The sequence below is a fragment of the Pecten maximus genome, chromosome 1 (genome assembly GCF_902652985.1).
Source record: "Pecten maximus chromosome 1, xPecMax1.1, whole genome shotgun sequence".
Lineage (NCBI taxonomy): Eukaryota > Metazoa > Mollusca > Bivalvia > Pectinida > Pectinidae > Pecten > Pecten maximus.
The window spans coordinates 13,706,203-13,733,841 of record NC_047015.1 but is presented as its reverse complement, the minus strand read 5'-3'; the positions used below and the strand labels follow the sequence as shown (position 1 = coordinate 13,733,841).

Below are 27,639 nucleotides of genomic sequence, written 5' to 3'. Positions count from 1 at the left end.
AATAATTATACAATTTCAAAAACAAGGCACAAGTCAAATGAGCGTGCATTATAACGTTTATTTAACACTCATCACATGAATTCAAGACCTGTGCCTACACAGTTACAATGTAACAATTATTGGCCACAGATGATATCTAGTGTAGCACTAAGTTACTACAGGAGCTGGACGTAGATAATATTACACATGTATTCCTATGACTTGAATGAGTCTGGCCCCTGTGGATTTCTCTAGCCATGAATATGAGACATATCTAGTATAGCACGATTTAATCACAGGCTTGACACATTTATGAATGAAGGAACAAACAACATTTCAATTTGTCTAGCTCCTGTAGACTTTAGTCCAAGTTTTCTCTGAACCTCGCGCCTTTATTGACAGAAAACAGGTGTGAGCCGGAGGAAACTTGTCCTACTGTGAACTTAAGCTGTGGAGAAGAACAATTTCAACAGGAATGTTCAATAGGACAAAAATGAGGTCTGCTGTGATCGTAATAAATACCATTACAGGGCTATCCATAGCTTCGGCACTCATACAGGATGTTGAATACTTTATATTTAACTATATTATGTGGTATGCAAATAAATTAATCCCATATACATAATCTGGGATGAAAGACATCATGCACCAAGTTCAAAATGACTGGATTTGATCACAGACAGATGAAACTGAGTACATATTAAGTGTAAACACATCACAGCATACATTTGGGTACATGACAATGAAGTTAATCATTAATAAATTAAGACAAGGATTATCTAATCTATATTTAAATAAGCTGTCATTAAGCAATTCCTGTCTGATCTTTCAGTATATGAGGAAAACCTCATAACTTTAAAACCACACCAAAACCTCGTAATCTTAAAACCACATCAACCCTCATCACCATCCTCAAGTTCCATGGGGTTGTGTTTACATACAACGTGAAGAGGTAACTTATCAGGAAGGTAACCATCGAGTCCTGAAGATGCCCAATTGTTGGACTCACACAAAGATCATATTAGAAACAATGTGGTTCAAGAAGCCTATAATCTCCTAATCATTACTATGTCTACTTTTTCATTCCAAGAGATAATTACAACAATTAGGTACTGAGCATCACATATTCAACAATCTGGTATTATCACTTAATGCCGTGAAACAACTTGGATTCACTTTTTTGTGGTATTTCAGTTTACATTTAATACAAGTATAGTTGTATTATTGATCTAACACAAAAACAGGAAAGCACATTAAACATGATTTACAATAACTGTTTAACGTTTTCTACTTTAATTACCTCAACAACATCACATTTGTCAATGAGTATTAAATTTTCATATGACATCTTGTAAAGCAAGAATATCCTGTCAAAAACTGTAGTTAGACAGTCATCATACTGCAGTTCATATGTTCAAAACATGTCGGCTATCAATATTAGTGTAAATGAAGTTATCTGTAATAGGTGATTGCTATATATACCGTATATGACCTAATAAGGGTGCCTGCCCTAATAAGGGCGCCCCTACCTTTTTTCCAAGAAAAAAATATTTGACTGAGTGTCAAAATGGTGTTCAAATGAAATAATTCATGTGAAATGTTTGGCTGCTTTATGTGTTCAATTTTCTTCAGCAAATTAGTCACTGGAACACAAGTTTCGCCACATTTTGTCTACTGAAGTATTCTTACAGATGTCGGTGCAAAGTGCACCTGAAACTAAACACACATACAAATAATAACTTACCATCTTTATTTGAAGATAAAGTAAAAGACTTAATTCATGTTGTTAACTAACTGTTGTTCAGAACAGAAAGCTTGTAAAATACATTGTAAATCAATTATTAGGTCAAAGAAAACGATGTCTGATATGATCTGGGAAATCACCTGTGTCTATAAATAGAACACAAGAGTTCCATTTGAACATAAATGGTGGAACACACGTGCTCTGGTCTAAAGAACAGCTGGCATGGTTTACAAGTTTACAGGATATTCAAGTGATATTTAAGCTTAATACATGATAATGAATAGATATCTTCATCTGGAATATATTTATGACATAATATTTTACCGTTTCCACAGCCTTGGTTATTCTGCTATAAGTTATAGTCTGTTTCATAAAACTTCAGAATAACAAATCTTAATAAGGACGTGCCCACTGTCAATTACCCGCACCCTGTGCCCTTATTAGGTCATATACGGTGCTTCAATGCCTCATCTACTTAGTGATCAACCATGGCTCACTATTCTAACTCTCTACCAACTGAACTGAGAAATTCTTTCCAAGTCAGTAGGAAGCAGCTAGTACCTTCTTACCAGGATAATATACACCCTAGCCGAGTGGGTAGGAATCAGCTAATATCTTAGCATGCTATCATATCCATATTAATATAACACAACATTGCTATCATCACTTTATTTATCATCAATCATATTTGTCACATGTCAGGGTGTTGTACGTACAACCTGTATAGCACTTTAGTATATATCAAAAAGATCAATAAAATAAACATGCATAACAAAACAAGACAAACTCAAAACAACAAATTAATATTTTGGGTAGATAATTACCATGCAATCAAAAGACAAGTTACATCACTGAAATTGTTGTCTTTACAACATGACCCACAACAATGATCCAGAACACTGTTTGAAATATCGCTAACACCGGGAAAACCCATTGCAGAAAAACATGACAAAGATAGTGGACAAAGTTTTCAATACAACACTGATTCCAGTCTAGCACATGCAAACACTTTATATATATTACCTCTATTCTACGTACTGATAACCATGTTCCTCTAAAATGAGCTATATTAGTCTAGGGAAGCTTGACTGACATGGTACACAGGCTCAGCTATCTCAGTCTAGGGAAGCTTGACTGACATGGTACACAGGCTCAGCTATCTCAGGTCTAAGGAAGCTTGACTGACATGGCACACAAACTCAGCTATCTCGGGTCTAGGGAAGCTTGACTGACATGGCACACAGGCTCAGCTATCTCGGGTCTAGGGAAGCTTGACTGACATGCACACAGGCTCAGCTATCTCGGGTCTAGGGAAGCTTGACTGACATGCACACAGGCTCAGCTATCTCGGGTCTAGGGAAGCTTGACTGACATGCACACAGGCTCAGCTATCTCGGGTCTAGGGAAGCTTGACTGACATGCACACAGGCTCAGCTATCTCGGGTCTAGGGAAATAGTAACTCCTATATATTGACATGTCTGAAATATATATCAACATCAGGATTCTAGTGTTGCTAATTGCTCATTTAACTGGACAAGGTTTTTATTCATTGTGATACAGAATCCTCTAGAAGCAGGTAAGAACGGAAAGTCTGGTGCACACAGCTCATTCTTAGCTAGGTCACCAACAGATTCTTCGCCATTGCCTTTTTCCATGGCTCGTATCATCATTCCATCCGAGTCACTAGTATGTAAAGCCTTTGAACTCTGATTTCTGAAATTGGTTTTCTCCTCTGACAGTAAAATCCAGTGGTCAATTCTATTCACAAACCTATTAAACCAAACAAATATTACATTATTTCAGAGAGGAAAAAATATATTGTTTTAATAAGATTAACAAGAGATCATGTATAAGTCACCTGTTTTACCGCTTAATAAGACTTTCCTGGAACACTCAATTGATGTGACTTCATGAGTTGATTAAGGTTATTGATGAAGATTAAATTAATGCCCCTTGGAGTATAAAACAAATCTAATAACATACTAGGGCAACTTGAGAGTAAACTGGATAATTTTGAAGAGTTGACTCCTTTGACCTTGAGTCTTGACAGTAGTTCAAGACGTTTCTTCCCAGCATGTTACTGGTCCTATAATATCATGACCCTTAGCCTCTTGGTTTTTCACCCCTGTGACCTTGAAAAAGGGTCGATATCATTAATTCCAGCACAATAGATATTGTAATAGCTTACCTCCTTCCACAATTCCTGATGTGATCCAGTGTTTCTGTAGTAAAACTGTGAGGTGGTTTTTGTATCATCTTGGTGACACTCTAAAACAAATGGGATTTACCTTTGATACTTTACAATATACCATATTTTACCTTTGATACTCTACAACACAGGATATTTTACCATTGATACTCTACATGTAGGATATTTTACCTTTGATACTCTACAACATTGGATATTTTACCTTTGATACTCTAAAACACAGGATATTTTACCTTTGATACTCTACAACATTGGATATTTTACCTTTGATACTCTACAACATAGGTATTTTACCTTTTATTATCTACAACATAGGATATTTTACCATTGATACTCTACACGTAGGATATTTTACCTTTGATACTCTACAACATAGGATATTTTACCTTTGATACTCTACACGTAGGATATTTTACCTTTGATACTCTACAACATAGGATATTTTACCTTTGATACTCTACAACATAGGATATTTTACCTTTGATACCCTACAACACAGGATATTTTACCTTTGATACTCTACAACATAGGTATTTTACCTTTTATTATCTACAACATAGGATATTTTACCTTTGATACTCTACACGTAGGATATTTTACCTTTGATACTCTACAACATTGGATATTTTACCTTTGATACTCTACAACATAGGTATTTTACCTTTGATACTCTACAACATAGGTATTTTACCTTTTATTATCTACAACATAGGATATTTTATCTTTGATACTCTACAACATAGCATATTTTACCTTTGATACTCTACAACATAGGATATTTTACCTTTGATACCCTATAACATAGGATATTTTACCTATTTTACCTTTGATACCCTATAACATAGGATATTTTACCTTTGATAATCTACAACATAGGATATTTTATCTTTGATACTCTACAACATAGGATATTTTACCTTTGATACCCTACAACATAGGTATTTTACCTTTGATACTCTACAATATAGGATATTTTACTTGTGATACTCTACAACATAGGATATTTTACCTTTGATACCCTACAACATAGGATATTTTACCTTTGATACCCTACAACACAGGATATTTTACCTTTGATACTCTACAACATAGGATATTTTACCTTTGATACCCTACAACATAGGATATTTTATCTTTGATACCCTACAACATAGGATATTTTACCTTTGATAATCTACAACATAGGATATTTTACCTTTGATACCCTACAACATAGGATATTTTACCTTTGATACCCTACAACATAGGATATTTTACCTTTGATAATCTACAACATAGGATATTTTACCTTTGATACTCTACAACATAGGATATTTTACCTTTGATAATCTACAACATAGGATATTTTATCTTTGATACCCTACAACATAGGATATTTTACCTTTGATAATCTACAACATAGGATATTTTATCTTTGATAATCTACAACATAGGATATTTTATCTTTGATACCCTACAACATAGGATATTTTACCTTTGATAATCTACAACACAGGATATTTTACCTTTGATACCCTACAACACAGGATATTTTACCTTTGATAATCTACAACATAGGATATTTTACCTTTGATAATCTACAACATAGGATATTTTACCTTTGATAATCTACAACCTTTGATATTTTACCTTTGATTTTCTACAACATAGGATATTTTACCTTTGATACCCTACAACATAGGATATTTTACCTTTGATAGTCTACAACATAGGATATTTCACCTTTGATAATCTACAACATTGGATATTTTACCTGTGATTATCTACAACACAGGATATTTTACCTTTGATACTCTACAACATAGGATATTTTACCTTTGATACTCTACAACATAGGATATTTTACCTTTGATTATCTACAACATAGGATATTTTACCTTTGATACTCTACAACACAGGATATTTTACCTTTGATTATCTACAACACAGGATATTTTACCTGTGATTATCTACAACACAGGATATTTTACCTTTGATACTCTACAACACAGGATATTTTACCTTTGATTATCTACAACACAGGATATTTTACCTTTGATTATCTACAACATAGGATATTTTACCTGTGATAATCTACAACATAGGATATTTTACCTTTGATAATCTACAACATAGGATATTTTACCTTTGATAATCTACAACACAGGATATTTTACCTGTGATACCCTACAACACAGGATATTTTACCTGTGATACCCTACAACATAGGATATTTTACCTTTGATACCCTACAACATTGGATATTTTACCTTGAATACTTTGTGGGAAAAAAACAACATTTTCATCAAGTGTTTGAGTCAGACAAAAGTAAACCTTGTCTAAAGTTCCCACAACATGCCCACAACAATCATTTAAAATTTTAATGTGACTGGTGACTTAATCCTACAACATGAGAATGGCAAGTTTCAGCACACTACATACATCATAACCTACCACAATACTATCTACTCGGTTCTTCTTTTATTCTTTGGAGATCTTACCTGCACCAACTTCAGTATGGCCATCTCATTATAAGTTTTGCTGTTTTCACTCCCCAGTTGGGTGTCTTTTTGTCTCTCATAGCCAGCTTCATTGAAATAAGGTTCAGATACAAGTATCAGTCCTAAAAATACAAAGACAATATTTTACCACAAACCACACTTTGACATTGGTCTAAGAAAAGCCCTACCCTCTATAACTACAAGGCAGTATGACCAATATTTCTGTCTAAATTAGATCCCCCTATGAGTCTACAATCAAGTTAACAGTGGATTGTTTGCATGTTTGCAGTTTTTCAATTTTCACAAAGCAGGTCATAGAACTGTTCACTGATGATTGGGCCAATCAAGGTCCATTTTACAGTGTCCTCACACTGAAATGTCGAAATCCTTAAGATACAGTAGCATGACACCACCTGGTAACAGGACAATATCCTATCAACCAATCTCGCCCTAAGATACCATAAAAAAGATATGTTGTAATATATATATACAGTCGAACACTGTTATATTGAAAACCTCGGGGAATGGAAATATACTTTACAAATTAACTGGTTTCCAATATAACTGAGGTAAAATCTGTGACCAACATATTTTACTCCCGTATTACGTCAAACAACATAACATTGTATAGTTAATCAACATTTTATTTAGTCAGTATTTACAATTGGTTCAGGATGATCATAACATCACAGTTTCTAAGAAATAAAAGTAAATTGAATGGAAGAATTTTTCGACTGTCCTTTTTTGTTCATTTTCAGTGCACTGACAAACGTGAAAAGTTTCCAGAACATCCGGGCTACTTCCAAAAAAATTAGTATGTCTGTCTGTTGTCTGTTCTGTTTGTCAGTGATAGAGTTGTGTTTTCACGAATCGTTTGAGGGTCATCACTTGTAGCAAATTTTCGGTTTTTGTTTTATTTTTCTTATAAGTTTATTTCAATTTCAATTTAACAGACCCAAAGGCTCAATATCAGAATTGATATCAAAATTTACACAAGTAAAATTGTGGCAAATATCACAATAAAAGTACATGTATAATGTAAAACAATTTGCTGGACATAATATATACTGAGTAAAAGTAAGTTATCCAAAATATATCCGATCCGGGACCTTTTCATTTCTGATTTTAAATGGTCATTGACAAGTGAACTGTTGAATCAACAGTTAGGCATATGGCCAAGATACAATGAGGCAGCTACATTGAGGCAAATCAGTTTGAGATTTGGTTACCGGTATGTTCTGTTGGTAAAGAAAACATTCACATCTCAAAGAGTTTCATATTAATAACACTGTAATCCTAGTTTTTGCCTAAACTTACTCCCGTAAACAGTGGAAGATCAGTGGTCTTCTACAGTTTAATATGCAATACATTATGTGCATACTAAAACTGATGAAGTTCAGTTCACCTCTGTCTTCTTTCTCATATTGGGGTATGAAATTATAAGCATTAACAAAACTTTATCACAGAATATTAACATACAACAATTTACTGTAATAGTATAATTCCATTTTGTACATGTGGTCAATAAATTAATAATGCATTCTAACACGATTTGTTTGCAACGCGTGATTTGATTGGATACGGACTATGTTCTAATGTGCGATAGAACGACGATCAATCGTGTTAGGCCTAAGCCAAGCCCCGTTTCTAATCCAAAGATAATGGTGTCAGGTTTGCCTTTTAGCGTCTTGACATCTTTCAACAGAGTCAACATTTCAGTCTCAGAATTCTCAAAAATTCACAACACAATTTGCAATTCATAATTCAAATGTCGATATTTATAAATATATAACTGAAATATCTATCTGTTAAAAAAGAAAACCTTGCTATACTAGGTTAATTCACCTAAAGTTAGTGGGTTTTTTATGCCTAGATTATTTCTAGGCCAGTTATCGGTGATCGAACTCTCGACAGTATGGGCGTGGCCAAGTGACCGGCTTTGAAAGTTTCTTTCTGATTGGTCAGTCCCCTACAGTATGACACAACACTCGCGGAGGTCACATAGTACTTAACAGCCTACTTGTAGCGATGTAAAACAATGTTTCTAAACATATTTAACAGTAAACGTGTTAGAATGGGGATAGTACGTTGTTTTGAGTGGCTATACTGGCGATTAGAACATGAAATTTGTTTTAAACTCTCAACCTATCGTTCTCGAGTTCAAACCAAATTTCATGTTCTAATCACCAGTATAGCCACTTAAAACAATGCACTATCCCCTAAATACAAGACATTTAAAACTTACCTTGAATGGACACTAAAACTTGAAGAAGATTCGAGTTGGAGGTCCAATTTTCCTTATCCTGTAACAAAACATAGATTAATCATTCTATGTGATATATTTGAATACATCCTCCTTTCATAATGTTAGTGTAAAAACTACAAGAGTTATGCATATATATGTGAACAATATACCTTTAATATGTTCTCAGAATTAATGTTATGACCTGATCAAAAAAGGATAGAAATGTAAATTAAAGTTGACCTGGTATATACTACAGACATGGTTACTAACCTTGCCTTCCCATGTTCCCAGCAGACTCACACATACATTGCCGTCCTCATACAGATTGGGGTTTAACCTATCTGAGCAGAAGGCTATGTAGTGGAACAGGGGCGGACAATTGGGGTACTCAGCTGGCAAGTGAATGTCAAAGAAGAAAGGTGCATCCTCATATGGCGTCTTGGCTGGGCCCATAATCATTGCAGAGAAGAGATCCTGAAGTAAAGGGTACACACTACAGTAAGTCATATTTCTAGGGTGTATCTTCAACATGTCTTTACTGCTTAAATTAGTCCAAAATTTTGCAACAATGTATACGTATCAATTATTTCACTCTGAGATTACATATTTCTTTGAAATTTGAGATACTTTATTTTTTTTCTGCATCTAATAATAAGTTAAATGCTATTTGAATGAATCGTACATCATTATTTCTTATTTCATTCAATATTGGCTTACACATGTATCTATCTACAAGAGAGATTGGAGTACATGTACCAGGAATCTTCCAGTACACTAGATCAATCATTTCTATAATGTATTTTCTATTCAGTAGCAGCAACAACACCAATGGTAAGGCTAATCTTTAACCAGCTTAATAATCACTCACTACTCTGTCTTCAAACCCCTTCACAGTTATTCCATGGGGTAGACTGGACTGCAGCAGTTTCATCTACAAAGTGGAAGAAAACATCATTTTATAACCCCAATTTGAACATTATTTTCCCATGTTTTGTGAAATTATGATCTAAGCTTACATTGTACTTATATTATAACTTCTGACTTAGACTTACTTGATCATTTATAAAACTATTCAAACACAAATACCGAAACCTTCATCCAATGTAGGCCATCAACAGACAAAGTTCCTGGTATACAAACATTCACAAACAATAAAAAAAATATTAGGAACGTGCATCCCTTCATTTTTTTCCCAAATACACTATACGTTGTCAATTTTTCTTCCAATCACTTATTCAAAAGTATTTTATTTGAAGAAGATGCTTAAATGAAAATTAAAAACATGAAATTTGGAATATGACAGACATTGACTAAATATAAAAAAAACTTTTTATGTGTCTTTATTTCTTTATCAGACAAACATCAGAAAGCCATACTTTACTTATAGATACCTGATGATTCCTCTGTTTGATAGGATAAAGATAATAACTGATCTTTATAGAGGTGGAATCTATGAGTGTAGCAGACAACCTTTTAAGAAATAAGCTTTCACCCACTGTCTGAGTGTGTATAGATAGACTGATTACCACTGTCTGAGTGTGTATAGATAGACTGATTACCACTGTCTGAGTGTGTATAGATAGACTGATTACCACTGTCTGAGTGTGTATAGATAGACTGATTACCACTGTCTGAGTGTGTATAGATAGACTGATTACCACTGTCTGAGTGTGTATAGATAGACTGATTACCACTGTCTGAGTGTGTATAGATAGACTGATTACATAGTTTTTACAATCGGATTATCTCCTTTTCTATATGTACCTCCTTGGCAACAGCAGTCATGAAAGCCTTCGAAGTTGTTACTGGTTCTTTTGATCGGAAATTATGACTTAGTGGTACTTCCTCTTCTAATATAAAACCTGGAAAGAAGTTATCATTGGTTAGAAGTGCATCTGATTTAGATTTACATTTAAGTGAGGACATCCAATGTAAATGGAAATGTAAGAAAGGACATCCAATGTCAATTTAAACCTAAGAAAGGAATCCAATATCAATATAAACCTAAGAAAGGACATCCAATATCAATTGAAATGTAAGAAAGGACATCAATATCAATTTAGTAGGAAAGGACATGCAATATGAACAAAAAGAAATGTGAAAGGGACTAGAATCGGCAAAACCCGAGTATTTCCTTAGGAAAGGAAATGATTTGTTAGAACTTAGCTAGAGATGAAGGTTAGCTTTTGAACATTGTCAACTTCACTGATCTAAAATTTTATCGATGTTTCGTTGTATGCATATTGCTACATTTTAGAATTAAGTATTTAGATGTGTGTTTGTTTATTTTGTTCAGTTATTATGCGAATATTTTGCTAAAATGTTTGAATGAAAGCATTATTTGGCAAAGTTCATGTATACTCGATATGTAAACAACGGCCATGTGTGTAGTTTATGTGCAGTTCACGTTAACGTTGTTATAGCCTCGTTCTTGGCTCTGTGGCAAATCTCATGATAAAAATAAATGCGGCAAATTATTTTTACACACGGATGTCTCAAGGATTTCCCGTCAAGCATCAAGGTCAGTGGTCATTTTAATGTTAGGAAAGCGTGAATGAGCTAGCATATTGGATTGCCATTAAAATGTGTGTGCAACTAGAATTTTAGGTTATTTGGGAGTATGCGGCTATAACAAGAAAATAACTTGTCATTGTGACTTGATGAATAACAAACAATCTTCTGCTATTTTGTTATTGCTGTTATAATTAGTCCCTAACAGTAAAACTCTAACGTAATGCCCCTCATTCCTTTTGCTTTCTTGTCAGCTACTCAAACACATTTCAGTGTCTTCTTTTCAATAATTGCTTTATACATGTCCATTAAAACACTAGCTACCAACACTACTCTTTATAATTCATTTACCATTTATTATGAACAAATGATGGCAAAATAGCCATCACTATTGATAGCATTTAGAGATATATTTAAACTTACTTCCCCTTTCCACACTGATGGGTTCTATATCCTCTGTGCAAATATCCAAATTGTTCCCATCACTCGGAGAAAGAATCTGTGATGACGAATCTGTAGATGCCACATCACTGATAGGCCTATCCTCTGCACCCTCTGATAATTTGGCTTCCATGTCAGTTGTGTCATGCTGGGTATCGACTGTATTTTTGACCTCTGAAACTTCATTGCCATTCTCAATCTCTGAAGTGTCACCTTTATTAGGAATAAGTAATGCATCATCAGTAGTTGACTTAAGCCCCGTCTCCTCAGATTTTGACAAGATATTGACACCTTCCTGGGGAATACATGATGCACCAGAAGTGGGTGAAATAAGCCCAGTCTCAGAAGTGGGTGAAATAAGCCCAGCCTCCACAGATGTCAATGATGCAAGGGCAATCGCCTGACTACTCCTGGTATTTACTTCTTCCTGCATTTTGGTCATTTGTTTGCGTAACTGCTTGCATATCTGAGAACACAATTCAACATTTCTGTCTCTTGTCTTGGTTTCACAGATTGTAGCCAAATCAGTCTGCTGACTTTTGTCATTTGAAGCTATCTCCCCTGAGCAACCTTCTGGACAGTTATCTGCTGGATTCTCTTCTGAATCACTTGCTAAACCATTACACACAGTTTGTGGTGGAGATTTTGTAGTGCAACATCCGTCTCCTTCTCCGCCCACAGGATCAGAGATTGCTTCAGTAGCTTGGGCATTGCCAGGTTTGTCTCTACATTCAATAGACAATAACCCACTATTATTGCCTGTGGCTACATCATTGGGTACAACCTCACTTTGGACTTCCATACCTGTCACACTACCATCAGTCTGAACACATGTAGCAATCTTACAAACACCTGACTCCTCATTCATGTCTGTCTGAACACTTGTTGATACCTGAGATATGCTCCCCTCAGTAATCGATCCTTTAACACTTTGTCCTCGTCTATTTTCAAACACCTGTATCAAATGTCTGTTGATCTTATTGCACTTTTCTTTGCGTAGCTTTGCTTTGATGTCTTCAATTAATCCTACAATGTCTGGACTATCAAAGTAAGAGGATTTAATAATTCTATCTAATTCTCTGCACTTACGGTATATTGCTATAATGTCCGTAAAACATTGTTCTGGATTCTGAATTCGTAGGTCACACTGAACATTTACAAAAATTGCTTCCAGTTTACTTAGTGCAGTCTGAGCTCTCTGTATGAAGGAAACCAACTCTTCTCTTTTCTGTTGTATCTGGAACCAGGTTGAGTCTGCATCTCTGAAAGATCCAGTAAGACTTTAATGATACTAACAACATCACTTTTTACTGAAAATGTAGTGCCATTAATTTAGGCTTATGACAATTTACACACCTGCATCAAAATGTTATTTCCAAGAAGGCGATTTGTAATACTTCTGTAAACAAAAAAAAACTTCCTCCACTTCCTCACATATGGGCGATCTGATCATTATAATGCATATAACTTGGCTCTTCAAATTGCTATTAAACAAGATAGGAAATAAGCATAGCTTGATAAAAGGAGACATGGGTTTCTTCATTTCAAATTAAATTACATAATGCTATGAATTCTATCATGCTATCTATAGTTACTAAATCAAATTAAAATCTTTACTTTGCATCTGGTGTTGTTGACTTGTTGGTGTCATCATCAACTTCTTCTTCATTTTCTGTCTCCCAACTAGCATCGCTATCCTCGTCATCATCGTCCTCCTCCTCGGTGGTCTCCCAGTCGGAGTCACTGTCAAACTCGCTCATCTACAGATACATTGAAATACATAGCATAGTTGACTGTAAAGAATTATACCAAGATTTCATGGTGCCTACATATCCTGGAAAACACATACATAGATATACACTCCCCCACCATTTTGTCTCCTTGTGTATAGCGAGTGACAAATAACTACATTTATCCTGTAGAAAGCCCAAGGGGCCAACATTTCTGACGCAAAGTAGCTGAGAATGGGCTTACATGGATTACAGTTATAACTGAGGATGGGCTTACATGGATTACAGTTAAATATGAGGATGGGCTTGCATGGATTACAGGTATAGCTGAGGATGGGCTTACATGGATTACAGTTATAACTGAGGATGGGCTTACATGGATTACAGGTATAGCTGAGGATGGGCTTACATGGATTACAATTATAGATGAGGATTGGCTTACATGGATTACAGTTATAGATGAGGATGGGCTTACATGGATTACAGGTATAGCTGAGGATGGGCTTACATGGATTACAGTTATAACTGAGGACAGGCTTACATGGATTATAGTTATAGCTGAAGATGGGCTTACATGGATTACAGTTATAACTGAGGATGGGCTTACATCGATTACAGTTATAACTGAGGATGGGCTTACATCGATTACAGTTATAACTGAGGATGGGCTTACATGGATTACAGTTATAGCTGAGGATGGGCTTACATGGATTACAGTTATAGATGAGGATGGGCTTACATGGATTACAGTTATAACTGAGGATGGGCTTACATGGATTACAGTTATAGATGAGGATGGGCTTACATGGATTACAGTTATAACTGAGGATGGGCTTACATGGATTACAGTTATAGATGAGGATGGGCTTACATGGATTACAGTTGAAGTTAATTTGATTGTACTGAGCTGCAATGGGTAGGAATGGGCTTATTACCATGCATGGGTTTAATGGCTGATAGATATGATACACAAAATGTAACACAAAGTGTAAACTTACCTCATCCCCTACAATGTAGAGTTCCTGAGGGTAACATCGAGTTATCTCCCCATTAGGCCATCGTATATGTAGGGATCCCTGTGGGTCGAGTCTATGTACCTGTCCTACAGCAGGAGTATTGTCTGTAACATTCTGTAACCAACACACAATAATCAATTGTTATAAGGGGAACCATCACCTACCTTGAAATGGGAAAAATTGAAAAGTTTCTTTATCGTTATATAATTCTTATAGGGAGAAAAGGCAGCCAAGTTGTGTAGTATAAGTCGACGCTGCAAAAACTTGGTCTAGTCAATAAATCAAAGATTAACAATCCATGACTGTAAAGTTCAATATGACAGGTTTTTATGAGTTAACTTTTAGTCACTATCACATATTAGATTTCTCTTCTTCCTAAGTTAGTAGTTACCTTATTCCAGAACTTTAAAAGATGATGTGTCCTAACTCTAAATAGTCAAGGTTTTTTCCTTGGATAGTTTCAATCTTCATTAGATTTTTGATGGTCATTACTTTAATCTGATATCCAACATCGATTTTCATAAATGTCATGTCATGTTGCTGGCACTCGAAAAATTAAATGGATCCGACAGAACAGGACCAATTTTAAGATTGCATTATTCCTACAGTACACAAAAGCTGACATTTGCCTCCTAACCTGTTATTCTGGTTTACATTAATAGCCAAACTTTACTCTACTTCTGACATACCATAGGTTCTGCCACCCTGATGACTGTGTGGCCAGGCCGGAATTTGAAGTCAGAGTGGTCTTTGATGTCATACACGCTGACCTCATCAGTAGGAACAGCTTCGTCTGGTCTACAATGGCAACTGATCGTAAACTTGGTGACATATTTCCTACATGTTACATGGTTTTCAGTAGACTTTTGAAGTCTGAGTGAAACCAGTCAAGCAGAACTTATATTTTGCAGAAGCAAAAGAGGAACAGATCAGAGTTGATTGCAATATCCCATTCTAACCTTTTCATCTGTGATCAGGGAAGTAACAAAGATTGTAAAGATTGTATAATATATATGCCCTCACTTTCATATTGATGTAAATGGAACTAAACACAGGATCAAACTAGTACTGATCATGATAACAAATTTAAACATCCAAGATCGCTGGCTTCAGTCTTTTTTGTTCTTATTGAGAGTCAAAATTGAATGGCTACAACTATGGACCAAGGGGAACTTTCATATGATGTTTTAGATTAATACCCATCATCACCAGTTTCCATATACACAACTAGACACTAAAGAGAACCTACACATGACATTTGAGAAAGGTCCACAAAAAACTTTCTGAGAAACAGCAATAACAAATTTCAACAATCAAAATTCAAAATGGCCACCTCACCACGAAGGGTGATTTGAATAGCCCACCATCTTTTGATGGAACATTATTTCAAAAAACATTCTTTCACAATCTTTAAAGATATCATTTTAAATCAACATTCATGCATTAGAGAATGATAAAACTAATCAATATAAATGTTTTAATCAAAATATTGAAGATAACTAAGACTGTTGTTGAACTCACTTTTCCCCCTTGGCTATGTCAACGGTCTTCATCCATCTGACCATACATGTCCTAGCCAAATGGTCGCAACTGGTCACGACACCATAGTTACTACATCTCCCGTTATTGTTATCTGGTGGAGAGAAATATTTTTACATTTGATACAACCATAAAGGACAAAATTTTACCAATACAAATACAGAATGTACTTGTTTAATATATGGAAATATATTTCTTTAGATTCTTTTGATTTTTGCAATACATGTATTGATACATTGCTCTTTAAACACACATTTAGTACAAATAAATACAGAAACTTCTCGATACTGTTGGTTTTTGTCTTGCCTGTGACAAAAGACATGGAAGCAAGCTACTATAGTGTTACTTTTCCAAACTTTGTATAAATAGTTAGACCACATGTATATAGTGGACATCTCAACACAACCTTCATTTATGGAATATCGCCCAGAATTTACGGTCTGGAAATTAGAGATTTCTCTTTTGCTTAAATGTATCTTGTTTAGGTAATTAATTACAAATTTCATTGGTTTTCTGATTAATTACCTTTTGAGTCAACTACAAAGTCCCCAGGAAAAAATTCAAGCTCATCAAGATGATGAATTGGATACAAATCTGGAGAGGGAGTCCCTGTTTCTTCTTCGCCATTCTGTCAATATATCACGTCATATTTGGTTGCAAGAGGAACATTACAATAAGTAATTTATAAGTATTTAATTGTACATGTATATCCATGTTGTTGTGAACTGACATAAAAAATGTATAGCTGTGTTAATAAATCTAGTAATGCCTCGTTGAAAACCTACTACACAAATTGAAGTATGAAAACTGTTCCATTCTTACTTACATGTGTCTGCAAAAGACTGTTAATATTTTAGCTAATTTGACCCATTTGGGACTTTAATTGCCCTTCAAGGAGGGTCTGTGTCAAAATGTTCATGTCATGAACCAGTCATGCCTTTCTTTTTTATTCCAATTAATGGAATATTCTGCACAAGTTTGGATTTCATAATATATGCTCCTTATAAAATATGCACTCAAATATCTACTTATGAAAATTCTGAGCCTTGGTTCACCATATAGATTTTATTTGTAGAAATTTGCTATAGATCTAACTAGATTGATTTACAAATGCTGTGCGACCCTTATTGCATCAAAACAGGTTTGTGTTACATTAGCTGAACAGTGTGAAATATTTGTGTTCACTTTAAAATTGACAGGAAATAAGCCTAATGAAATCCCAGCATAAATTATAAGCAATATACAGCATACACACTTGTGCCTTTACTCAGAACTTTGCTAAAAACCTTGTTCTGGATTCCCCAATGAGCTATATTTAGAGTCTGATTTAATGTTGAAAGCGGGTATTCCCACCAATTTTGCTTGTCCAAACTGACCATAGGAAAGATATTTTGTGGCTGACAGTAGTTTTAAATGTCAGCTGAAACAGTATAAAGTACAGTACAGCCAAATGTTTTCCAACTTGTGCAGAATTCAAGTTTGAATTATTTACCTTAGGTTAAGTGACCTATAAAATTAACAGGCCTTTATATATAATTAACAACTTAACAGTTGATTATCACATTAACTGGGATATAATATATTACAAACCTGCCACATTATGTTAGCCGTTGAAAATGTATAACACACTTCAACAGCTACCTGTGACCCTGGCTCACAAGGAATAGTAATGTCTTCAAATTTTGCAAGTGGTTTAGATTTGGATTTTTCTCCTCTTTTCTTCACTTTAGACTTCTTTGTTCCAACTTCTTTCACTGTGCTTCCTGGCTTTCCATCCTCAGAAATGTCATTTTTTTTCTTTTCAGTTTCATCTGCCTCATCATCCTCATCGTCCATAGACTCATACTCATCAGATAAGATATCAATATCATCTTTATCACTGCTTGGTTCTGTGCTATTTTTAGACTCATCATTCTCCTGAGATACAAGATTTACTAGGGATTCTTTAGTAGAAGATTTAGAACAATCTGGAGAACTTATAGATAATGATTTCACTGGAGTAAATACTGGATTAATGCCATCCTTGAAAGTCAATATATTATTTCTGGTAACAATGTCTGGCACCAGATTTCCTTTAGGAGGAATATCTGTCATCATATCAGTGGCTTTGATCACATACTTCTTTTTATCACCAATCTGCACTCCACAGTGTGTAAAGCCTTCTAATATGTGTAGTCTAAAGAGGAAAAAATACATTCAAATTAGTAATATTCAGAAACCAAAATACATTCAAATTAGAAACCATGGATATTATTGTTTTACCTCTCTTCAGTACTTAATTCTCCTGCAGATTTTTTATCTGCAAAATTCTGGACCTCTAATGAATGTATAAACCAAATTAGAAGGGTGTGAGGTGTATATGTTTGGACTTGCAAGCTTTCCAAAACTTACCCCAAAAACTTATGGTGGGACGCCGACACTGATGCCACTGGTACAGTATTAGCTCACAGTTACTCATAAGCAGTGAGCTAATGAGCGACATCCACTGCTTAGTTTCAGAGAAGAAGTCCTTTAAATCAATTTAGCCAAATAGACCCCTTTTGTACAATTTTGAATCCCCACCCCATAATCATGCTACCACAAAAATGTGAGTGATAGCCATTGCTTAGTTCCAGTGACGTTGTTTATACAAATCAACCCCTTTTGACCTTGCCCTCTGCCCCCCATGGGTTAGCCCCGCCATTTGTACAATTTTGAATCCCTACCCCAAGGGGATGCTACCAGTCAAATTAATATGAGCGATATCCATTGTTAGTTTTAGAGAAGTCGTTTTTTATCAATTTATCCAAACTGACCCCCTTTTGGTCCCACCCCTCAGCCCCATCATTTGAAGAAGAAGCCACAGTATGGCGTAACAAGCTCACCTTGGTGCTTCGGACCAGGTGAGCTTTTAAAATGTAACTTCTGTTAAGGAAAGCATCACTTCAAAATAAAGAAATTTAATTTCACTCTTTAGAGAATGGCAGTGTTTTACTTGATAGTATGTAGTAGGATTCTGCTTCCATTTTGACAGAACATGCAAGGAAATTGGTTGCGTTTAATGACAACTACGGTATTACTATTTGGCCAGTAAATGAACATTAACCAATGAATGTGGTGGTGAAGCAGCTGCTGTTTTAAACCCAAAACAAATAGATGTTGATTACTTCAATAAAAGTTCACAGAAAATCAGAATAATATGTACATATATCATAAAGTTAACCTGTCAAGATCTTTTGACTTCACATCATTAGGTGGGTGTTCCATGTTTGCAACCGAATCGTCCATTTTGGTGAAACCTCTACAAAGCCACTGGACTTCAACAGACCGAACAGTTACCTATAACAAACCAACATTATTTCCTCTAGACATTGTATTGCCAGTAAAACTTGTCAAACTTTTACATAGGTCTAGGGAGCAGATTCTGTAGAAAATCAAATTGTAATAATAATGTCTACCGTAAAAGTTTTACACAATGCATGCAAGAATACTACTACTCCAATGAGAATGTTAGGACTATTTTTCATTTATTCTTCACTATGGATACATGTACACCACTCATAATATTTATATCTTATCACATTTAAATTCTGCCTTTACAATTATCACTCAAAGTCTATATTATTCCTAATATCCTAATTTTCATCTCAGATATCAGATATCACCAACTTCACACACATAATATAAATGTAGACCAAGCATAGTTTTTTTTCAATAGATGGTAGGCTAAAAATATATTGATTCCAAAATTACATAGTGTATCTTTTCATAAAAAAAGAAAATTGATAACTGAAATTTAAACACTGCACAATCAATCATTTAACACACTTACTTCTTCCACCTGGACACAAATTGCCAGCTTTGATTTCTTTGCACGTCTAGAATTGTGTAGTTTTGTTTGGTTCAACCATTTGGCATCTCTGAAATCTTTTATGTAACCAGCAAATGTCTGTCCACGATAATAACAGCTGTCATAGCTAAATTCAGAGTCCTAAAAACAAGAAAAAGAATACACAAATTTACCATATTATATGAAGGTACTAGGTACATTTTATAATAACTTTAATGAAATAGCTAGAATATTTCATACCAACTAGAATGCAGATCTTTTTAAAAACATTTAACATAATTCAACATTTCAACAATATATATGTACATGTACTTCTTAACCATGATACACATGATTGTTTTCAGAATTATCAGTATACTTTTAATAAATAATTATATAGTATGTTAACAGTACTTGTTATTAATACTATGTGTACAATCAATACTTGTTATTAATTTTATGTGTACAATCAGTACTTGTTATTGATTCTATGTGTACAATCAGTAATTGTTATTGATTATGTTTGTACAACAAGTAATTGTTATTAATTTTATGTGTACAATCAGTACTTGTTATTAATACTATGTGTGCAATCAGTACTTGTTATTAATTCTATGTGTACAATCAGTAATTGTTATTAATTATATGTGTACAATCAGTAATTGTTATTAATACTATGTGTACAATCAGTAATTGTTCTTAATTCTATGTGTACAATCAGTAATTGTTATTAATTTTATGTGTACAATCAGTAATTGGTTTTCATATTAAGTGTACAATCAACAAAACTTATTTTAATAGTACATAATTATTATACACCCACATCATTCATAACATTACTGGTGCACTCCAACATGCATAGATCTGTGTCCATAATGAGACATCGAGCTCCATCAGGAAAGACAACCTGGATCTGTTGATTCACCATTTCAGGGCGGCCAACCCAAGAATCCATAGTTACCTCCCCTGCATCAATCTCAAATCCCTATAAAACAAGTAGTTATTAATTTTCTTGCAATGTGTAGGAATAGGATATAACTGAATTATAGTTTTAAAAGGAATTAATGAATCTACTAGTTATATGAAATTATTAATGTTACATGTTTTGTCATGTGAATAATTACCAATAATTTTGTCATTGCCTGGGGTTATAGGACGTGTAATTACCAGTAATTCGGACATAGCCTGCATATCATATGACTTACTACTCGTATTTTTATCATTACCTAGTTTTATACGATTAGTTACCATGTATGCTTGTCTTTGCTTGGAGCAAGCTACAAGTAATCCTGCCTCTACCTGGAGTGATAAGACTGCAGGGATCATAGAACTAGCAACCAGTAATTTTGTCATTGCCTGGGGCCATGGGACTATAGTTACCAATAATATTGCTATTGCCTGGAGTATATGATACTATAGCTTTATAACACTAGCTAAGTAATTAGTAATTTTCTATGCACTTTAAAAGCTAATACAGTGAAAACCTAAGCACAAAATGTCAACATTCTTGTGTCATTTTTCTCAATTTTATATATAGTTACATATACATACCTGCAAGGGCTTCAAGTCTTTAGTATCTACATTGTAGATGTATTTATTTGTCCCAATAATGTGAAGATGACATTTCATCGAAGTGTCTTGTACAAATCCACGTGGACTATTTTCTCCGACTATTAATTTTCTGATTACATCTCCGGGCATCAATGACCTGTCAGTCAAAATCACCTTCAAAAAACAAATCATGAAAAAAAATGAGGATGCGTGCATATAATGTGCAATGAGGATGGATGCAACAAGGTTTATCTATGATTTGAGACTTAGACTGATGCTTTTTCTCATTTACATTTTTTGAGTACCCTTTAGTACTGGGGCTCATCAATGAGATATAGGCATAGGCATGGAGGTAAAGGCAGATATGTTTTGTTGGTGGCATTAATATTACTATCATAGTTTATTAATGAATCAATAATCAATGAGGTGAATACAAAGGTTTGCTCTGATTGGTCAAAATCGAAAAACTTATATTTTCACTGCAAAATCTTATATTTTCACAGCTCATCGCTACAGTGAAAATATAAGTTTTATTAGTTTGATAAATGTCTTTACTGCATTTTTGCCAGTGAAATATAGAAATTTATCAAACTAGTAAAACTTATACTTTCACTGCAGCGACGAATGGTTTCCTGTTAAATATAACATATATAACTTGTATGACAGAATATTTTGATATTTTTCACTCGTGCTTCGCACTCGTGAAAATATCGATATTCTGTCATACTCGTGAAATATATGTTATATTAAACGGGAAACCATTCAATATCCTCTATATATTTCACTGGCAAAAATGCAATAAATCACCAATATTGTTCACAGAGTTGAAAAGCACTAACTGTATGCTATTTCAGATTAACTAAATGATCATGATCATATACAGTCATAACGCTTTGTCAGACTAGTATACTAGATTACAAGCAATATTATTCAGAGATAAAGAAGTATCATATAGTTGGAATATCACAGAAACCAATAAATGTGTATCACAGACTCAATCAGTACATGTCCGATCACTTAGGATAACCCATAACACCACCAGGTAACTTATTTTTAATGGGGTCCAGAGACGACACAAACTTGTAAAAGGAAAGACAACTGTTTAGGGCTAAGAACGAATATTGTAGAGAAAACAAAAATAACAAAAAGCAACAAACCAAACTATAATGTCACAGGTCAAGTAGTTTTGTATGAAAACACAAAGGTGAAAAAGATCAAAACAATATGTTGTGAGTCAAATTTTCCAAGCTTCTAGGTCTGTACAACTCACGCCACTGCATCAATGGTGAAAATGGGTAAAAACTTATTGATCAATAGAAAACAAATGTGTTTTCAAAAACTTATTTTGCCTTGCATGGACATAGTGTAAATTTGTTTTTAATACTTTAAGTCACATTAATTACGACAAAGTTAATACCATTTTTTTTCAAAAGATGTTCACTGAAAGCATCGACTATTTAGAAACTTGATGTTATTCTACCTGAACTTGAAGTATGGCATAAATTTCTAGTATTTTCCCTACATGCAGGTTAATTCTATTTGTGCATTTGTATGTTTCATGGTTAAATAAATGCAACTTTGACGAAAAGTTTTAAAAAGTTATGTTTAAAGTAATTTGACTACCTTCAGTAACAAAGCTTTATATATAATTACTTCAAATTGGCACACTAAGTTTGTGTATTAATGCAGTACACAAATTGATGGTCAAATTAAAGTGACATCGAATAAGAGCAGAACATACAATTGTAAGTTTATTGATATTGTTGATTTGAACGTATGCTATTGTTTAGACACAATATTGACAATTTTTTAACAACTTATAATTATAAAAGCCCTCTCCACAAATATGTTTAGAAAGATTGTTATTGTTGAATGAAAATGATTTAAAGATTGTTTAGTTTCAGTTTCCCTACTACTCTTGTATCAATTTCGAGTAGCCTAAAAAATCATCTTTGATCATGGTATCATGCTCAGATACATTGGATTGAAATCTGAAAAAGTCTTAACACATGCCCTATAGACGTCTAGTGTACCAGTACATGTACAGTACATTATATATATGTTATTGCATTAATTTATTACAATTTACATCTAGAAGAAAACATCTGCAGTAGTGAACTTGAAATAGCCTAGTGTCGTGTAATGAGCAATAGAATTATTGTTTATGCAAGCTGGGTGGAAACCATGTATGGACAGTGGATCATGATAAAGTTATGATGAGCAGGCCAAGTTGAGCATGTGCAGTGCACCATTGATCACCTTGCTTTCCGTTTCAATCGCGTCATTTCCCTCAGGATGCCACACCACTTTAACACTTCCATAACGTAAACGATCGTCTTCTTCGTCTTCGCTACTGAAATATTCTGAATTTTCTAAAACGAAGCCGTATTCATAGCCACCGTCATCATTCTTTTTGCAAACTTCGTCTTCTACGAAGAGGTCCAACTCTTTTCCTGCCATTTTTGCCGTTCTAATTTAATGCCACGGAAGCGTTGATTTTTATCCGGAATATAGTAAATAAATAACGTTTCAATCAGTTTTATTTCAATGGATAATATATATGTTTATGGTGGCGCATCATTTAATTCACAAACATCGAACTGTAATATATCATAGGCCTGTAGTAATAGAAAAATAAAACATAGGATTTTTTTCTTGTCAATTCCGGAATTTTGATTTTAATGTTCTGAAATTTAGGCACTCCTACTTCAGTGTCAACAAGAAAGATGGCGTCAACATTTTCTCGGATGGTCTTGTCGGCTGTTCGTCGTCCGTTACTGACACCTAAGGGTGCAACACCCTTTAAAGTAATAACGAAACGAACTGTAGTATGCAGTGAAACTGGAGCAGTCCTTCCACAGCCTCATGTTGACCGCCTCGGTGTGCTCAAAGTGCTGGTGGTTGTCATGCCATTTTTGTACGTTGGTGCAACAATAGGAAAAGAAGGAGCTGCGTTCATGGAGGAAAATGATATCTTTGTTCCAGACGACGATGATGATGACTAATGACTTAACCTGAGTAAGAATATGAAAATGCATCATCTACTTAGAATATGTCACAATATGTATTGGGGGGGGGGGGGGGTGGTGTTACTGTATGTACAGCCAGGTCGGAGAGAAGTCCTGATTTCCCTATTATGGGGGTTAGACGATTTACAGGATCGAACAGAATCGGATAACAAAATTATACAAAATCTTGCCATTTTTCTTAAAAATGAACTTGCATTGGTCGCGCGGGACTTAAAAAGACGATTTACAGGATCTGGTAGAATATCAGGAGCGATTACGTATAGGATCGGACCTTTTAATTATTACTGTAGTTATGTATTAAGTTTGATTATATATATGGTCATATCAAACATATTATGACCAAATTTTAACAAAATTATGCAAAATATTGCCATTTTTCTTAAAAAATGAACTTGGTCGCCCGATTCTGCCCTATCCTGTAAATCCTGTAAATCCTGTAAATCGTCTTTTGGTCCAGTCCGCACAGTGCATTTATGTGAAAAATGTCAATAATTCATATAATTTTGTTATAAATAGGCAATAATGTTCCAAATATGCTCGTTTAAAATCAAACTAGATACATCACTAATAATTTAAAGGTCCAATCTTGTCTGTGAGCCGCCCGATTCCCCTGTAAATCGTCTTTTGGTCCAGTGCGCACAGTACGTTTATGTGGAAAATACTCAATAATTCGTATAATTTTGTTTAAATTAAGCCATAACGTTTAAAATATGCTCGTTTAAAACAAAATAAATGCATTGGCATATATAGCCTAAACGGTCCGATTCTACTCCGATGCTGCCCGATCCTGTCAATCATCTAACCTCTATTATGGTGGTATTCCACTATAATAGCTATGAATCGAAGCATTTCCATCAGAAAAGGTATATGTGACAAAAAGCAAGAATTATGGTTGTTAGGTGTCTGATCTATTTACTGTGAGCCGCCCGATTCCCCCCGATCCTGTAAATCGTCTTTTGGTCCAGTGTGCGCAGTACGTTTATGTGGAAAATACTCAATAATTCGTATAATTTTGTTAAAATTAAGCCATAACATTTAAAATATGCTCGTTTAAAATCAAAATAAATGCATTGGCATATATAGCCTAAACGGTCCGATTCTACTCCGATCCTGTAAATCGTCTAACCTCTATTATGGTGGTATTCCACTATAATAGCTATGAATCGAAGCATTTCCATCAGAAAAGGTATATGTGACAAAAAGCAAGAATTATGGTTGTTAGGTGTCTGATCCATGTACTTGGTTGTTACAATATACCAGCAATAAATTAAAATGTCACCTGTGCATTTTTCTTAAAAATCAATACTAACCGAAATAAACAAAGGGAAGTAACTCTGATAGATGAGAATAACTGTTAGCATCTCCGGAGTCGAAAAAAAAAATTTAAGTGAAAAAATAGTTACGTTGCTCTACTTACGATTGCAGCGGCTGTTTTTGGATTGGGAAAATTATGGTAAAGCATAATTATACAGATTGTTCATTGTTGTGATGTTCAGATGTATCGGATATTAAGAAATAAGCAAATGAAATAGAAATTGCAATTTCCGGTTAGAAAAAAGACCATTTTACAGAAAAATGCACAGGTGACATTTTAATTTTACGCCACAGTATTATATGTTCATCACAATAATATGCTTGGACCCTGTATACTGTAAATCACTTAAACTTTGCGACCTGACCTCCTATAGCTAGGACATATTTCACGAAACTGATGTAGAAATGACTTTTGATTCGCGAATGATGAGCAATTTAAATATAGCCATGGACTCTGTAAGGTAATTGATAGCTTGGTCACCATCCCAAGGTGTTTCGTACAAATAATTGCAAAGGATTTGAATTAGCTATTAACTCTCCTCGCATATTTACGCGAAAATATATCCCACACGAAATATAAGTTATTTATATGAACAGTAGTGCGCTTGCACAATTGCACTACTTCAGTGTTCAAAGTTAAATCTCATAATCATTCTTAGTCATTTTTGGTAACTCCAATAATGTTAAAGAATATAACACGAGTAATTAAGACGGGCGCAGTGTAATGTGTCTGAACCCAAAAATAGCCAGAGACCTTTAGATATCTGAAGTAAGGGCCGTGTGAACATGTATTATGCATGTGTATCCAGCTATATAATCAAGCCAAGCTTAGTATTAAGTGCACCTATATTACATGCACAGCTCAGAAGAATTGCTAGTAAAATACATGTAGTAGATAAGTTACTTGTACATGTACATCCCTTTTTTTTTTAACAAAAATGATGTGTGGGTCAACTAGGTATATAAGTCTCCTAAGCTATATATGGTACAGTATACCTTCTTTGAAGCATATATTGGAATATATCACAATAAGATTATATATGTATATATATTTTCAAGCATATGATAATATGTATTATTGCATAATAAAATGTAATATACAGTTATGGCCACTGTGTATGACTTTTTCCTGGGGGTATATCTCATTCTGTATTAAGTGAAAATAAGCCAAAACCAGTAACATCTGTTGCTGTTCAGTAGAATTGCCTTGTTACTGCAGGATATTTGAGGATAAATATAGATTTCCCTTTTGACATAGTTTTTGTTTCATAAGACTTGCATTTCAATCTGAATACATTATATTCATTTGCGATCTCTACATAAATTTTATTAGATTCTTTGTTAAAAAACAAGTATATAATGTATCACTTAACATTTTCAGGTGATGATTCCTGTAAACAATCTGTACAGCTGTTTGAGTTCCTGAGTCAATGAAGATGTTCGAATTCCTGAATTTATGACAAAATTCAACTAAAGACAATGATGTGTGCAGCTGTAATATTTATCCTATTGAAGATCTACATTAACCAACTGTAGCATTAAAGAGCAGAGTTAAATAATATCTATGCAGTGTATTACCTTTTACAACAATATATGTTTGAAATTCTTAGAGACACTAGCACTTGGACCCAACTAGATCTTGAAAGAACTCTGCAATAAAAAATGTACATATACACATGTATATTGCTCATGGCTACAAATATCTAAGTTTTGGACCATATCTAGGATTCAGGATATTCATAACAGATGTTATACAGTTTTACCAAGATCACCTGAGCTAAGAAATTGCTATTTATTGTGAATTATATTTAAGATAATTCTTCTCACATTTCTGTAGATGTATATAGTGATATATAATTACATTTTTCTTGTAGTATGTATTGCTTTGTATTAATCCCAGTTAAAGACATTTTACAAAATTATTAATATACATTTTCCCACTTTTTCATGAAATATATATACGAATGCCATCTGTTATTAAATTATCTCTATTGATGGATTTCCTTTTTAATTCCATTTTTGCTATTTGTAAGTGCTGCATT

The 27,639-nt window shown here is 34.2% G+C and overlaps 2 protein-coding genes across 2 annotated transcripts; one reads left to right on the top strand and one right to left on the bottom strand.

The window, feature by feature from the left end:
- Window positions 1-38: 38 nt before the first annotated feature.
- LOC117325597 ((E3-independent) E2 ubiquitin-conjugating enzyme UBE2O-like) lies at window positions 39-23,739 on the bottom strand. Its single transcript, XM_033881943.1, has 19 exons — window positions 23,514-23,739; window positions 21,255-21,428; window positions 20,527-20,688; window positions 19,707-19,865; window positions 19,098-19,213; window positions 17,486-18,071; window positions 16,421-16,523; window positions 15,878-15,989; window positions 15,046-15,154; window positions 14,339-14,470; window positions 13,228-13,370; window positions 11,593-12,872; window positions 10,423-10,520; window positions 9,527-9,589; window positions 8,929-9,132; window positions 8,659-8,716; window positions 6,414-6,535; window positions 3,913-3,992; window positions 39-3,494 (listed from the first exon to the last, which is right to left on the bottom strand). The coding sequence occupies exons 1-19, from the start codon at window positions 23,712-23,714 to the stop codon at window positions 3,221-3,223; spliced, it is 4,176 nt and encodes a 1,391-aa protein (XP_033737834.1). The 5' UTR covers window positions 23,715-23,739; the 3' UTR covers window positions 39-3,220.
- Window positions 23,740-23,980: 241 nt separating this feature from the next.
- LOC117329757 (essential MCU regulator, mitochondrial-like) lies at window positions 23,981-24,259 on the top strand. Its single transcript, XM_033887923.1, has one exon. The coding sequence runs from the start codon at window positions 23,981-23,983 to the stop codon at window positions 24,257-24,259; it is 279 nt and encodes a 92-aa protein (XP_033743814.1).
- Window positions 24,260-27,639: the final 3,380 nt, after the last annotated feature.

What these genes read in the sequence shown, in the direction of transcription:
- LOC117325597 (XM_033881943.1), bottom strand. Translation starts at nt 23,714, where the DNA reads ATGGCAGGAAAAGAGTTGGACCTCTTCGTAGAAGACGAAGTTTGCAAA. An exon ending in CGATTGAAACGGAAAGCAAG is followed by an intron (nt 21,429 to 23,513) that starts GTGATCAATGGT and finishes TGTTTTTTGAAG; the next exon opens with GTGATTTTGACTGACAGGTC. An exon ending in CCAGTAATGTTATGAATGAT is followed by an intron (nt 19,866 to 20,526) that starts GTGGGTGTATAA and finishes TCTTGTTTTTAG; the next exon opens with GACTCTGAATTTAGCTATGA.
- LOC117329757 (XM_033887923.1), top strand. Translation starts at nt 23,981, where the DNA reads ATGGCGTCAACATTTTCTCGGATGGTCTTGTCGGCTGTTCGTCGTCCG.